Source organism: Euprymna scolopes, chromosome 3 (genome assembly GCF_053919585.1).
Source record: "Euprymna scolopes isolate OS-2025 chromosome 3, ASM5391958v1, whole genome shotgun sequence".
In the NCBI taxonomy this organism is placed as follows: Eukaryota; Metazoa; Mollusca; class Cephalopoda; order Sepiida; family Sepiolidae; genus Euprymna; species Euprymna scolopes.
Window position 1 is genome coordinate 108,753,188 of NC_136484.1, and position 17,856 is coordinate 108,771,043.

Below are 17,856 nucleotides of genomic sequence, written 5' to 3' on the forward strand. Positions count from 1 at the left end.
ACATAAAGCAACGACGAGAACGAAGAAAAAGTGTTAATATAAGCAACAGAAAACACATTAAAAAAAACAAAGTGTATCCACCACTAGTAGTACTAGTATGAAAACAAGTGAAGCATTCATGGTCCCCCGTGAGTGCACAGTGAACGAGGCATAAAAAATGACTAAGTTCAGCATTTGCCCACCCCTCCCTCCATTTAGCCCCCAAAGTCCCCAGGGCAAGTCAAATCCTGGTGAAAATTAACAAACAGTGCAGTTTTAGGCCTTAACATGTGTAAATTTGAGTTCTGCACCATGAAAAAAAAAACACAAGAAGAAATGACTAAGTCCATCATTTGCCCCCCCATTTACTCACAAAGTCCCCAAGGCCTTAACATATTTAAATTTGAGTCCAGCACCATACAAAACTGCTAAATGGACATGCACAGAAAATTTTGGACAAATATGGTAAAATAGTCCCAAAAATGGAGTGTTTTTATTAGCCCTAAAAAGAGCCCCTGGGGCACACCCAAGAGTTATCGCGAAGTATATACAAACAAAATTATATAGAAATCAGTTAGTTATAACTTTTAGGAAAGTTTTATAAAAATCCAAGTCACCAATTTTTTTTAATAAGCACAAAAGTGTCGATTTTAGCCATTTTAACCCGAAAGGCATCCCTAGAAGGGGCAACCGGAGTTTTCCCAGAAAATCCGTTCTGTTACTTTTTTTTACTCATACCATGCTTAATGTTTGCGCAAAATTAAAAAAAAAATCCAAGGCGTAAAAGTGCGAATGAACGAACGGATAAGAGTGTATTTACAGGTTCACCCTCCTTTTGTCGGAGTACCAATAATACACTTTCTTGTTTATTTATTAAATATTGTTTTTTTTTTTTATTTTTACATTTATTTTTAGGCCAGAAATGAAACACCGGATTTATGGATCCGAAACAGTCAAGAGTTGCCTCTTTATGCCGTGGACTGTACCCTACCTAATCCACACACAGAAATACCCCTTTCTCCGAAGACAGGTAAGTCCCGAATTAATTAACCCAGCCCGTATTTCACATAGTTTTCCATTTTCCCAACCAATTCGATTAGTGTAGCCTTTATATTTGTAATGCATGCGTTGTGCATGCATTTAATAATTTTGTTAAATATGATAATTTGTGTTTGCATTCAAGCTTTTAAATGCTGTAGAATCAATATTCTATTTTCCTTTTTTATGAAAACGTTTTTGTGATTTTTATTTTTATAAATTGTATCATTTTTTTTTTCTTTTTTGATGTACGTTATTTTTCATCCACTTATGAAAGCCTATATTTCATCTGGTTACAACCTGCGCTACGACCCAGGCAACGATCTGGGGGTCAGTCTAATTTATTACTTAAAAGAGTTCATGTATGCGCACGGAAGAAGAGAATATCGCGTTTATTACAAAGAATTAGATTATGCCAGGCGCTTTATATGATTTAGATTCTCTGGTTGGCTTTTGTTCATCATCATCATCATCATCATCATCATCATCATCATCATCGCCACCATTACCACTACCACAACCACTCCTGATTTTCTTCCATCTTCTCCTGTCTCTGGCTGGGCCTGGTCATGTAGGACCCAGTTGGCTGTCGAGATCGTCTCTTCACGGTCCTCTCGATCTCTTCCATTGTCTCTAGTTTCATTATCTGTTGCTCTCGATGTCCATCTGTTGTCTGTACATCACGAAACGTAACCTGCCCGTCACCTGTTCGTATGATGTCGTTTACGCCAGTTTGCCGTATTCTATTTACTTTCTCGTAGACTGAAATCGTGCCAGTTGCGTTCCATTTTGCATTGTGCAACTCTTAGCCATTTTTTTTTTGCTGTATTATTAAGTGGCCAAGTTTAGCTACCGTATGTCAAAACGGACATGATATATTCATTAGACATATTTCGCTTAATGTTCAAAGTGGACTTCTTTTATTTTTCATGTTGTCCATTTAGAAAATGGCTATCCTATCCAAGTGCGAGTTCCTCTCTACAACGTTTTTTTAAAATTTATTTATTCATTTATTTATTCTTGAGTTGGAAGCCATGTTTAGTTTCAGGACAGTTTTCGACGGTTAGTTGTTCTGTTCAAGTCCTGGTGGTGACTGGTTCTCAGTAGACAGTTCTTGAATTAGAAGCCATAGAACAAAAGATTCTTCCCGTGTTGACACGAAGAAAATATATGCAAAGTTGCAAAAGAAAAAGATTTAATTTTTTATGGAGCAATACTGATTTCTGATTGGTTGGTAGCAGAACGTGAATTAATCTGATTCGTCAGTTCCTAGCAGCATCGTTTATAAATATAATCTTCCAACTGTGAAGGGCCATATCCCTACCGTTTTGGTCTTTTCTATTGTCTCAGTGTCGCTCTAAATGTCTATCTGTTGTACATAGATCTCAAATGATGACCTGTTAGTCTATGTTTAGCCGTTTGTATTGTGGTCATGATGTCGTTTACGCAAGTTTGCTGTCTGATCCATATGTTTCTTTTTCCCAATATCTGTTGTAAATCATTAATCATGTTTCTTTTGACGTCATGTCAATCGTTGGTAGCTGAGTTTATGCCGACATCGACGCGCATGTTTTAAACACGAATGATGTGTAGATGACTTTCTTTTATATATGTACATTTCGTAACTAAATAGTTTGTAAATGATTAATTCTATGAGATCCAGGATTGAAGCCAAATCTCCTAAATTCAAGCGTTATCAATAAATGAAGTTGCGGGTAATAGCTGGACAATTTCTACTTAATTGATAGACATGATTCTGACAGGTGCTTTCTCTTCTCATTAGAGTTGATTTAGAAGAACTAAATAGTTGCAGTAGATCCGATCAGATTTGAATAGGCCACAGCCGAGTCCATTGTTCGCAACTGTCTCATGAATCATCTACATATTAAAAGGATAGCGTGTGTGCTATTTATTTTGTGTGTCACGCTTAAATCCGAGTGACTGTCGTTTAATTGTTACGGACTTCCATCTCTTGTAATAAGTTATTTTACCAAGAATTCTTCATCAGTTTTGGTTTCAGTTTCGATTATAGCTGAAGACACTCCAGTAGTCTATTTGTTTTTTTATAAATAATTTTACCAAGAATTCGTCATGAGTTTTGGTTTCAGTTTCGATTATAGTTGATGGCATTTAAACCATAATTTTTTTATAAATAATCTTACCAAGAATTCTTTATACGTTTTGGTTTCGGTTTCGATTATAGCTGATGGAACTCCAGCAATCAATTTTTTTTCTAAATGATTTTACCAAGAATTCTTCATAATTTTAAAATTAGGTTTTGATTATAGCTGAAGCAACTCAAGTTTTTATATTATATTATATTATATTATATTATATATATATATATATATATATATATATATATATATATATATACTTTTCATAAGTTTTGGTTTCGGTTTCGATTCGAGCTTATGCACCTACGTCATATGGATATATTTTTTTATTTTTGAAATCGCAACTTTATAATACATACAAATCGATTGAACATTTACTCTACAATAATATATACGAAATCTGCAAGAATTAAACTTTCATATTTAAGCGTACTTTACGACCAGGCTACGCCGGGCGTTCCTGCTAGCTTAGATAAATACTTTTTGCAGTTTTTAACAAAAGAGCTACACTAATATCAAGGCGTCTCCATTTACGCTGAATGTCAACATCAATATATTAGATATGAAAGAGTTCGCCGTGGAATATCCACAGGTCCCACTAGTATGCACTAATAAAATTAAATGATAGAAACAATATGAATAGCGACGCAATTTTGACAACAAAATAAAACAAAAACTGATACAAATAAAACTTTTCAACTCTAAAAATGGGACACAGAATGAGCGACGTTTATGGCAAAGGGGGAAGAATTGCTATTTTCTGAGTCGGAATCTATCAGCACTTATTATTGGTAGTTTTTCACCATAAAGTGGTATTTTTTAGTTTCTTACATAAAGTGGCTTTATGTTTTGTCTGGAGCGATTTCCATAAAAAATGTAAGCATTTTTAAATATCTGATTTTTTTTTTTAAATTAAAGAAGAGTTTTTCTGGACGAAAATTGATAGTTTCTAACCAGAGCCAGATTTAAACGCGGCACATTTTGGTTAGAGGGGAAGGGGCTTAACTTGCGTCAACATGGAAATTACATAATTTACATGAAAATAAAAAACAAACAATGTTAAAAAAGTAAAATGAAACTGTTTTATTTTATTGTTCTCAATGAGAGAGAGAAAGAGAGAGAGAGCGAGGAAGAGATAGATAGATAGAGAGATAGATAGATAGATAGAGAGAGAGAGAGAGAGAGAGAGAGCGCGGTAAGTGTGTTTTAACGACTGACGGTTTTTATGACCTTTTTTTACTTGGGGTCACCACTTATCAAGGCATGAAGGCCAATCGAGGATAAGGGGTAATAAATATAAGGTGGTAGTGAAGTAATCGCAAATGATGTAAATTGGGTGAAATTTGATTATTTATGAGGACGACCTAACAGGAACTTGTTTACATTTGATTTGAAGGCTACCATGTTGTATTTAGCCGGGAAGCATGCCAGCGGGACAGTGTTCCAAATGCGGCAGTTCCAGGAAAGAAGCTTTATTCATGGAATCTGCGTTTACATTGAGGCGCAGAGAGTGGGGAAATCATATATAATGGTTTTAGCCAGTGTTTTTTGTGAAGGTTTGGCGACGGATGAACCATAGATTGGAGTTCAGGCTAACACTTTCCATGAAAATAGCGATAGAGCAGAAAGGGTCTCGCGACGTCTCTTTTATAGGAAAGACGTTGCAGGGAAGAAAAAACAGGCATCGCCTACCAGGCCTCGAAGCCGGTTTTGAACTCTATCAAGGCAGGATAGGACGTCCCGAGCAGCTCCTGTTTAGATGTGGCAACAGTATTCCATTGTAGGGCGCACCTGGCTCTTTTACAGATAGAGGATCGCATCGGCAGTGATGTCTTATCACCTCTGTTTCTAACAAAATCTTCCCAGTTCAAAATGTCCAATCTTACTGAGATGCCACACGGCCGTTCCGTTTCCTACACTAAGGCACCCCTATGCACGTCATCTTTGAATCTTGAACTGCTGACAGCTGTCGAGTTGTTTGCAAGTGGCAGGGCGCGTTATTTCAAGTTTACTAAGCTACAACAAAAGAAATCGGTAACTTTTACAACATTTTAGTTTGCATTGTACGATAAAACGCTAACATTCATTAAAACTTGCTGCAAATCACCAAATGTATAAATGTATCGCACATTCATCTTAGCTAAGCTTACACTATCGATCTGAAAACTTGGATTCTTTCAGCAAAACAACAGCGTCGTTTGGATGGATGTTACACATGTCTTTTGAGAAGAGTACTTAATCTCTCATAGCGATACCACCCAACTCTAGAAATGAGATATTGAGACTTACCGAGAATATCAACCTCAGTTTGTAAAAGACTTGTTCAGTTTGCTGGGCATTGTGCACGTGCCACAGATGATCTTGTTCCATCATTTGCACGGTGGAGGTAACCATCATCTCACAATCGACCACGAAAGTTAACTTTACCAGATAGGATACAACGAGATACATTTATCTTTAAGGACAATTCTTTTGGGTGCTATGACGGATAGGGAATACTGGAAAGGTGTAGTAAGTCCAATCTCGGCTGAGGCTCAAAATGATAGTGATGATAATGATAAATCACGTATGAAGCAGTTATTAGAAATGGCACGCCATACATCCCATCTAATTCATTTTATAGTTATTATTTATAGTTATAATAATTATTATCGCAGGTTTTATATAAGAAGTCTCGGTACACCTCTGACAAGAGCACCAGGGTAATTACCCGCTTTCTCCGTTTCTAAAAATGACTCGTGTTACAATAAAAATTTAAACATTTGGCAAAAATACTATACAATATGCGACGCCCTAATAATCCACGCCCTAATATGCCCGCCTCGATAACCTATTTTATTTATAAGTCAGCCATGTTGCCACGTGGGAACATGTCTTTCATCTAAAAAAAAGACTCATGGTATTAAAGACGCTATTTTATAGATTTGTGTTATAGCACAGAATTTAACGTCTTAAACTATGAACTTATACCTCTAATCGATTCAATAAAACGTGTCTGTTGAGCTAATTCTGAATTAATATATTTGTCGCATAACCGTAATCACTGAGAGTATTGGCAAGGCCGCTGCAAGGAAGGTGAGCTCTCTCTACCGTGCTAGAAAGCTACTTACGCCTGAAAGTATCCTTTATCTTTACAAGGCCACCATTCGCCCATGTATGGAGTATTGTTGTTACGTTTGGGCTGGTGCATCTGCTACTAACCTCTAACTTCTGGACAGGATTCAAAAGAGAGTCGCCAACCTGATAGGTCCTAAACTGTCATCTTAGCTTCAACCTCTGTCCCATCGACGAAATGCTGCATCCCTTTGCCTTTTCTACACGTATTTTAATGGAAGATGCTCTGACGAACTACAAGCCCTTGTACCTCCTCGACATAATTACCCTTGAGAAATCCAACAAATAGCAAAATCCCACTCCTACATAGTAGAGATCCCTATATGTAAGAAGGCCTTCTACTCTAATAGTTTCTTCCCTAGAACTGCTAAACTCTGGAATTCCCTTTTGGGTTCCTGCTTTCCCAACTGTACTGATATGCAGAAGTTCAAGTGTAATGTGAACGGACATCTCGCTACTCAACTCCCTACATAGTATCCCTGCAACTTATGTTCCCTATAGTAGCCTTTGTTTGGGGTGAAAACGAAAAAAAAAATCTCATATTCAAATATAAAGGAAGTAAAAATACCAGAAATAGATTATTAGTATAATTTGTTTGTAAAGCCTTCATGCGACATACACTGCATATTATTTTTTAAAATTCCTTATCTCCCTAAACAAGGCATATTGTCACTCTTAACAAGGAGCTACTATTTGGGGTCGTGACTAACTGGTGACTGTGAGAAGTTAAGCAGCAAGATGTTTGTTCATATTAGAGTGAGAGAAAGCAGGAAACAGGGAGGGAATTTTAAAGTCTAGCAGTCCAAGGCAAGAAACTATTAAAGTAGAAGGCTTTCCAGCATGTAGGGACCTTAACAGTGATGGGGTTGGAATTTTGCTGCTTGTCGGTTTGGTCGGAAGTATGTACGCCGACGGGGCACAAGTGCTATGAGTTCATCAGAACACATTCCATTTAAAGTACTTATAAAACAGACACAAGGATGCGACATTGCGGCGATAGGACAGCGCTTAGAGCTTGGCCGATAATGCGGACCATATTACATTTTAGAATCTTTTTTGACACCCTCTAAGCGTGAGAGGTTAGTAGTAGATGTTCAGCTTAGATATGACAACAATACTCCATACATGGGCAAAATGTGGCTTTAGAAAGATGTAGGAAACTCTCTGGCGCGAGCAATTTTCTAGTACCGCATAGGAAGCCCACCTTCTTTGCAGCAGTCTTGGCAACATCCTCACTTTAATTACGCTGACACATCAGTTCTCATCAGACCACTGAAGTTAAACAATACTAAATCTGGTTAGGAATAGATAGACGACTTGTTGGGAATACAAAGTGATGCACATGAGAGGATGACGACACTTCTTTGCAAAAGTTAGCGTCGTCTAAATTATCTCCCTTGACCGTGATATACATATGGCTTATGGAGATCGCCTTTAAATTAAAGAACTACTAGAAACTTCTTCTTTAACTCACGTGCTTGCGTGATCACAAAGCAATACTATGAATCTTTTGAAGACTAGAACTACGAAGAGGGTGCATCATTAGCACGATGGATACTGACGTAGACTGTGGAATCGGTTATTTATTCAGTTTACTGATTTCAGCATTCTGGGAATATCTTTTTAATTAAAAGTCGAAATGGGAGATCGTATAAAAATAACACTCTCCCATTTCGACTTTTAATTAAAAATATAAATAATTTCCACCCACGCTTTTTTTTTAAAAACTGGTGCATGAAGCACATATAATACGTCCTAATAAAATGCCCCAAAGAAACTGAAATTTGAGGAATATTTATTATCTTCTCATAATCGAAGTTAAAAAAGGTCTAAAAATCGACAGTATCTGAAAATCAACGAAAAATTCCCAGCACTTATTTGCATAATACTAAACTAAATATAACGAACATTGCCAATCCTGACGCTTATTACTTGTGTTTCAGTGATCGGTCAATTAGTTTAGTTGTTTACCTCACACAAAGTTATTTTTCTATATGTTGTTCTATCGATCTATCTATCTATATATCTATCTTAATACACACACACATTTTTTCCATTGTAATATATATATATATATATATATATATATATATATATATATATATATATGTATATATATAAAGCAGTTCGTCAGTGTGTGCGTTCAACAGAGATTAGGTCATTTCAGTAATGACGTGTTCCCTGTTAATTTTGCGGTAGGAGTTATGTTCTGTGCAGTTCTAGGAGGTCCACCCTCCCAGGTTTTGTCTTCTCTCTTTGAGAAAGGGATAGTTTCTTGCTAACCGCCTGAGGCGCTCTTCTTGCCAGTGAATGCCGACGGGGCTGCCCGGCCATTTTTTGTAGGTCAGAGTGTCCCTCCTCAGGAGCGCTGACTTCTCAATACCACTTTTCCGACCCTGGTATCTAAGTTCTTACAGTGGGAGAAAACTAAAAACGAAAATAGTTTACTCTCTTGAGACAGAAAAGAGAGGCTGTTGTTTCAAGAAAACGGCACGTTCAGATACACAGAATAAAGAAACGCCTTTACTTCTATAAAGCTACAAAAAAGAATACTCGTCCCAGGACGGGCAAAATTAATTCCCCGAACATGATAGGAGTGCACCAATTTTATATCTTATTACGATGATTAAAAGCAATGCATAATGCTACGAAGCATTATGCCTAGAATACTTATTTTAATTCTGATCGAACTACATTACATAATTCTGTATCTAAAAATATTGAAATTCTGGAAATCTTGCTTTATTATTTTTTTAATGACGTCAGATCAAATTTTATGCAAATCTGAAATATTCTAATGATCAAACGAGAGGTTATGAACATATACTGCTCCCTAACAATCCTTTAAAATACTCAAACGAAGCTGAAATTTATGGAATATTTATTATTATGTTTGATACTTATAGTGAAAATTTTACAAAACTATAAATTATCTTAAATTTTACAGTTGCCCCCCCTTTTGGACTTGTTTTACAAAAAAATAAATTAAACAAAATATAGCCCACATTTTAACTCTTTACACATAGCAATTGAATTCCAAAATCAATAATACGTAAATTAATTTAAAAGTAGACTCTTTACATTGAAATATATATGAACATACACACATACCAAAATTTATATATATATATATATGTATATATATATACATATATATATATATATATGTATATATATATGTATATATATATGTATATATGTATATATATATATATATATGTATATATATATATGTATATATATATATATATATATATACGTTTTGCGTTTTATTTGAATGAGTGGAAGAGTGAATGAGGTCGGGGGGGGGGGGTCCTAGCACCCCCCCCCCCGACCTCATTCACTCTTCCACTCTTTCATCCCAAAATAACGAACATTTCTGTAAAAGTATGAGGACGCTACAGACGGCCAAAAGAACGGCCGTGTAGCCGAAACAATGATGTAACTTAACAGAAAGATACGGTAATAAAAAATAAAACGCATATTTGCTCTACAAAAGTATTGAGCACTTTCTTCAGTTTTTATTAATTACCATCTCCACTATATATATATATATATATATATATATATATATATATATAAACAAAAAAAACAGGCTCCTTCAGTCTTTGATGGACTAACCCACGGAGAGTTGCCTGCGCGTGAAATTTTTGTGGCAGGAGGTGCGCAATCTCCAACCACACCTATACCTACATAGTTAAATACCAGTGGCAAGTGAAGTGTATGTACAGGACAACTGGAAACAAATGCTCAGATAAGCGGAGAGCACATACAGCGCCTAAAATTCCCAAATGGTCATCCATCTGGTACTAACCAGGCTTAACGTTACTTAACTTCGGTGATCTGACAAGAACCGGTGTGTCAACGCGATTATGCTGTACACACACACACACACACACACACACACACACACACACACACACACACACACACACACACACACACACACACACACACATATATATTATTCCGTATACATATATATATATATAATTTGTTTTTTCATAAGCAGTAATGTGTTGCGACACAGTCATGAGTATGATGACCGAAACATGCACATTACTGCTAGTGTAAAAACAAATTAAAAGTATACCCTGTTCTACTTCAGTATTGAGCACTCTTGTATTAACCTTATATTTCACTGATTAGCTTACCTCTGGAAAAAAAAACAACCTCAAATTATATATATATATATATATATATATATATATATGTGTGTGTGTGTGTGTGTGTGTGGTTATTCATATATATCATAGTTTGTTTCTAAGTCAGCGACAAATTGGGTAATGAAACTCCTCGAACTTGTCTACATAACAAAATAACCCATTAAAACGTAATGTGATTAAATTATTAAAGTTCCACTTTGCTTACGAATCTTCTGTAGCAATAGAAATTCTGTATATGTTTATATATTCGTAGTATTATGTTACTCCGAATTAATAAAATAAACATAAAAAGATATGCATCTATATATAATATATATAAAAGTGAACGTGTGTGTGTCTGTGTACATTTCCTTACGCAATAACTCTGTCAATTTTTAGTCTACAGAGTCGAAATTTGGTATACAGGGTACTGAGATTTGGGAAAATCAATGTGATCGAGTTTTGGCCAAAGATTTGGCGATTAAGGAGTCAAGGTTCAACGATTTGACCTTTGAGAACTCTACCAAACTCCTCCAACAATTTTGGGTCTACGCACTTGAAATTTTAGATATAGATTCCTTGGACATGGATCTAGCTTAATAACTTGATTTGAGTCCAAAACAATAAATTTTAAGGGGTCATAATAGGAATCAAAGTTTAAAAAAATTGACCTCGGCGGTCTCTTCCAAATTACAATTTCTGGTCTAAATATTTGAAATTTTACATAAAGGTATTCCGAGATAGGGCAAGCTTTTTCATCAGTTTGGGTCGAAAATTTTTAGTTACCTATATATAAATGTATGTATGTATGTATGTATGTATGTTTGCATGTCTGCTTTAAACTTTCAATAAAGGCGACGGATTTTACTAAGATCAGTATCGTTTTAAAGTTCGACCTTTCCTACGACAAATATCGAAAAACTAGGCACTTTTCTACAGGGGGGGGTCACTTTTTTCGCCGATATTTTTAAAAGTTATCCTCTCCTTTAGATTGTCTAGCCTTAATTTAAAAAAATGTCGCTTCCGGTTTGGCGGCGGTCGTAACAACATAAACGTTAGGTTTTACCCCGTTCTTTTCCTCCTTTGTGGTACGGGTTCGAGCCTGCCTTCTTACTACCACTTTTTCTTTTTTGCTCAGCATACACATTCAAACATCCGGGCAACGCCGGGCTGAAATGCTTGTATATAATAATTTCAAAACAGCGATTAGAATTCCAACGACTTCGACAATTCTAAACGCTCGATCAACTAGAATAATTAAGTTACATATAAATTTTATTTTAATAAACACACACACATACATAAACATGCACGCACAGACACAGAGACGCGCATATATATATATATATATATATATATATATATATATATATATATATTTGGTAAAACTGGTAATTGGTAAAACTTGGAGAGAGTGCTCAATACTATTGCAGAGCAAATATGTGGTTTATTTTTTTTATTGCCGTTTTATCTGTTTGGTTACATATGTTTCGGATGTTGGTCCATGTTTACGATCCAACAGCCTCGTCAGACCTTACAGAATGGTTGTTAGTATTAGGAAGAAGTGTTTTAGAAACTTTATATATCTATAATATAAAGCTGAACGTCTGTGTGTGTGTATGGTCACGAATAGGCTCCTATATGGTTGACTATTATAGAAAACTGATGTATCGAGACACAGGAATGGGTATGTTTGATCTGGCATAATGATGATTCATTAAAATTGTGGGGTTGGCGTACGCGCCTGGTCCACAATAAAATTGTAGGGTCTGCGTTCGCGCCTGGCCTCCATAGAATGGAAATAGGCACAAACTTTAATAAAGACTTTTCATATCTATCTGCGTAAGTATACTTTGATAATTATGTTTCAGTTTGAAGAAATATGGTATAATAAAATTATGGGGTATTCATTCGCGCCTAACCTAACAGGTTTTTTTTAATATAGATCCACAGAATATTGTGATAAGTGTTTCAGTGTGAACAGGTATGGTATAATAAATTATGAGGTTTATCTATTTTATTTTTACTTTCATCATATTTTGCTTTGGTTTTGATACCCCCAAATTCGAAGCTATCTCTTTACAACCCTTCCTTTTCATAACCTATCATACTTTAATAAATCAGAGTCCATTTTATGTAGGCTGTTTTTGAACCCAGTCAATGACGGGTACTTTTGTTACTATATATATATATATATATATATATATATATGTGTGTGTGTGTGTGTGTGTGTGTGTGTGTGTGTGTGTGTGTGTGTGTGTATGTACGGTGGCCGTTCCAAAAGTAAAGCCACCTATTTTTTTTAATTAAAAGAGTTGAAGAACTACGAAGACGAGAGTGACACCATTCAAACGAGCGATTGTTTATGCTCTAGAATGTATCCGTCTGCATAGTCACCACTATTCTCAATGCATTTATACATGCGGTCAACGATGGCTGTGCATGTGCATCCGGGGCGCGCTTTGTACTACGAGGGTCGTGCCAAAAGTAAAGCTTCTTATTTTTTTAACTAAAAAATTGAAGAACTACGAAGATGGGAGTGATACCATAATAACGAGTGCTATTTTTGGCTCAATAATTATTTTTCTACAGTCACAACCATTCTCAGTGCACTTTTGCCGGGAATTCAATGACGCCTTTCTGCTTGTGATGCATGTCCATGACAGAGCTTGATTTCTTAGAGTTTCACATCGTCAATATCTGCAGCAGAGATGAAACTTTCAGGTCATGAATGCATAAGTTCAGTCATCAACGTTGCAATATGTAATCTCTTATGATGCATTCGAGCGGAATAAAAAAGTAGATAGCAATACTTTTGCAACGCCTTTCGTATATATGCAGGTAACTTGTTGGTCCAGACATCTAGTGCTAGATTGGAACACAGATTAAAATTGCAACAAACTAGAAAGACATCTCCTTCAATCTGATGACAGTCAAGACTAAGTGAACAAATGGCAAAGTTAGTTTTGGGAAAAAAAATCTACAAGTATAAGAAATCCTGAATAGAAACATTTCAAAACCTTTCTCCTTAACAGCCATCTAATTTGTGCATCTAGCAATAGATTATACACTTCATTATTATCGACGCAAAGCTGTTGAAACAGTTTGGACTTTTAAGTACAAAAAGACATTTATAATGTCTATAAAAGAGATTATGTAATATTGTGTGGACGGCTGTATGCAAATGCCGAGCCATGAGAGAAATGACGTCACCGTAAGGCAAAAGAAGACTATAAAAAGGAGAGAGCACGTTCGAGAAGACGATCACGTTAGAAACGTGTATGACGTTCGAGAGTACATTCGAGAAAACGATCATGTTAGAGACGTGCATGACGTTCGACAGTACATTCGAGAAGACGATTACGTGAGAGACGTCACAGCCGTAAGGAAGTTACGCCTGTCGGAAGAGTGAGAAAATAAATGTTATTGTATAACAAAAAAAAACGAGTTGAAGTTATTTTTTAATATTTGTTTACTTTAAGACTAAAGCTAGAAGGTCGTTTATTATTATAACGACAATGACGCCTTGTGTAAATCGAGAGTACTTACACTCTTTTGTGGCCGCAGCCCTTTTGAAGATACCCAGAAAACCACATTTAGTTTAGACAATACAACCGAAGTCGCTAAGTTAATAAAATGTGATTATAATTGAAATCGTTGCTTTATGCAAATCCTAACCCTCTAAAATACCACCTTATGCTAGCGTGCGAAACACAGACAATATTATAGTCAATCTTTAAGGATATGCAACATTATGGTCGCTGTCAAACCAGGTTTGGATTCAGCTTATACTGTATTGAATGTGTTCAAAACTCGTTTATAAAATGTATTGTTAGTCTGAATTAAATCAAAAGGAATTGGTTTTCGTGCCCGGGAACAAGCAGATCAAGGCGGACTGCTGAAGCCACCATGATACGCAACAACTCTTCGAGTGCAAGAACATATTCATCATACCAGAATTTTTGTTCTCCGTTGAATTATGTCCTACACGCACTTGACAATATTTATGAGAGAGATAGAGAGATAGTATGTATGTATGTGTGCGTGTGTGTATGTGTGTGTGTGTGTGTGAGAGAGAGAGAGAGGGAGAGAGAGGGAGAGAGAGATTATTTAGATACGTCCATTCTATCTGTGCGTTTAGCGGTGGTAATGATATTTTTCAAGCTTCAGACCGACCGAAGAAATAGTCTCTCGTAGAGATACGTCCACGTATTTTAAAACTTAAGCATGATGGTCCGACAAAAATGCCAGCGTGTCAGATTTACATATCAAGGAACAATCTAAAAGAACACTCCGTAGAAATATGTGGACGAATCTTTATGTTTTTTAGAACTTAAGCGCGACAGATCAACAACAATAAAATAAAAAAGCGTTATTTCAAACTTAAGCATGACAGCTGACGGATCAACTAATGTTTATACACAGTATCTTATATAAATGCTTTTTATTTAAATTGTCCCATCTTTTTTATTTCTGAGTATGGGACATCCTACGGAATGCCAAACATGTACACACAATTTAAAACATACCAACCAAGAGATCTTTGTAAGATTCTGACTTTAAGACTAATTAGATGTGTCTCTCTTGCACTTAGTTCACTGGGTATATTCGCTAGATAGTTTTTAAAATTCATTTTCATGTGCCAGTTACTCCTATAATTAATGGAATGATTGAGATCTTCCTAAGATTCCAGTTTCTTTTCATGCCCTACATTAGACATTGGTATTTTGTTATGTTCTCCTTCTAAGCTCTGTTTAAGCCAACATCAGTAAGGACACTGACTTCAACTAGGGTTGGTACTTTCTCTCTTTTTTACTATCACTATCACTTTTTTTACTGTCATGTTTAACAGCTCCGCTTTCTAGGTACGTTGCTGTAGGAATTCCATAGTCATAGTGGATGGTGTATAACTTATTTCCAACTGTTTTTTTTGTGTATGTTCTCAGCATTTGCTGCTACACTGGTGTATATGAAAATATTATGACAAACTTAAGCCTGACAAACAAACAAAAACGCTATTTCAAACGCTAATCATAACAGACTGATAGACCAACTAACAGACATACGACCTTTCATACGAATACGTGGGCGTATCAAAAAATGCCATTTAGAATTTTAGCATTTCAGACTAAGTAGAAACAGAAAACCATACTTTAAGTAAGACAGACCAGCGGACGCACGAAACTGCACACACAGTATCTTATGTAGATACATAGACGCATCTTAAAGTTATATTTTGAATTGAACCATCTGGGAAGAGGGATAAGCTGTTTAAACATCTTTCCTGCCTTGAAAGGTTTAAAACCGACTTCGAAATCTAGTAGCTGATGTCCTTTTCTCATCCTTGCAACCTCTTTCTCACAGAAGAAACATTGCTAGTTGATCTCTGTTTTATCATTATTTCCATGAAAAACGCTCGACTGAGTTTCAATCTATGACCCTCCCTGTAAAATATTCACAACAAACACACACTTAACTATAACCACTGTCAAAAATTCCCACACTCACTGTCTGTGCTTAAATCTAAACGTAAATTCCATGAACAAAGTTCCTTTCCATAGAACTGCCAGCTAGTGGAACTTTATACCATGACCCTGCTTTCAAGCTGATTACCTTCGTTTTCAAGTCTAATGTAGACAAGTTCTTGTTAAGCTGTCCCCTTAAATAATCAAATTCTACTTAATTTCTTGCGCTTTCGATCCTACCCATTTGTCTCCCTGACCATCTTACACTCATTAACGCTTATTCTCGAGTAGCCTTCAGGTCTTAATAAGTGGTGATAAAGATATGTGGGCGTCTCTAAACTTAATTTAGCGTTAAACGTGATAGACCAATAGCAACAACACTGTTTCAAACTTAATCTTGACAGACTAATGTATCAACAAACATTCCTACAATTTGTTATATAGAACGTATTGAAAACTGCGATTTCGCACTTGAGCGTGTAAGATCGACGAAAATAATTTATCGAACTAAAGCGACATCTTATCGATACGTTTCAAACCATAGCAGATACAATCTATTACCTGGCACTGTTTCATAGTATTGCTTTTGTTTCGAAGTAAATTGATCTTCCCCAAAATCGGGTTGTTTTTTAATTGAATTTTTTTTTTTTGCTCTTCCACATTCGACATTTAATCTTCTTGTAATCGATGCATGAGTCTTGTTCAACAAGAACATAAAACAAACATATGGATTCTAACAACTTTGGAACTTATAATCTATAATCAAAGCATCGATTGGTTTTTGCTGCATTCGGAAATACGAGAAACACGACGCAGCTTAACTAAAAAAAGAAGGAAAAAAAATCAGCCGTGTAAAAATAATTTTCGAATGTTGCAGAAATTAACAATCGATATAACATGCCCGAAATTCCAAAAATGGAATCTTTTAATTTAGAGCCAGAAATTCTATTTAAAAATAAGCTAAAGAAAAAAAAGGAAAAGAAAAATAATTTCAATGCATATGAACAGTTCATTGGTATGGTTGATATTTAAAAAAAAAAAAAAACTTTTTTTTTACTGGTAGTCCTCCCGTAAAATTCAGTTTTGTGAAGCTATCAGCTTTTTGTTGGAGTTGATTTGTTGTTGTTGTTGAAAATCATTCGTGATGATTTTGTTGGCATTCGTTTCACTGATATCTTTCTATTAAGAATTCTTTCTAGAATAATATTGGGTATTTACGGGTGGGACTACGTGAAGGTTGCCAACGCCCCTAAGCGACAGTTTTTTTTTCTGTGAAACGAACTGGATTCGAACTTAGCACACCCAGGTTGTAAGTCCCTGCCGTTAACCACTGAGCCACCGTCACGTCTTTATTTAATATACAACATTATCACGTTCAGATGATTATTGTTGGCATTTCCCTGATATCTTTCTACAGGGTGTCCCAAAAGAAGCTGACGGATTTTAAATTTGATTAACTTCCTCAATATGTAAGTTATGCTTACCAATTTTCATAGGTAGATGAGCCTCTCCGTGATTTTCTGAGATATAGAAAGATATCATAGTCTACTTATTTTAATTTTATTTACACAACTTAATCTAGGGTATTTTTTCACAACGTCTAATTTTACTTATGAAAAATGAGGTTACTCAAATGTCCACCAATTCTGATTACTTTATTCGCCGTTACTCCACACCATACTGTACATTTTTTAGGGTGTAATTACAGTTGTGCTGTTGCGTGGAGATTTTCTGATCCCCAAATCCTACAATTTTGCTTATTTATGAACCCATTCAGATGAAAATGGGCCTCATCGGACATAATGAGGTTTTTTGAGAAAGTTTGGCTCCTTATTAGCCAAATCTTGGAATTGTATGACATATTCCTTCCTTTTTTCCGGATCGTTTGGCTGAAGCTCTTGCACCAATTGGATTTTATCTGGAAATTTGCTCTCTTCATGAAGAATTCTGTGAAGAGATGACCCCAATTTGACTTGATCTCCTTCTTACTGATGTGGA

At 35.7% G+C, this 17,856-nt stretch overlaps 1 protein-coding gene across 3 annotated transcripts in view; it reads left to right on the plus strand.

The window, feature by feature from the left end:
- Window positions 1-17,856, plus strand: part of LOC145258076 (uncharacterized) — a 546,496-nt gene that overhangs the window by 404,234 nt on the left and 124,406 nt on the right. For all 3 annotated transcript variants that reach the window (XM_080115806.1, XM_080115809.1, XM_080115818.1), the window contains one exon: window positions 895-1,009. In XM_080115806.1, the coding sequence (XP_079971932.1) occupies window positions 895-1,009 (115 nt within the window). The remainder of the gene's footprint in view (window positions 1-894; window positions 1,010-17,856) is intronic.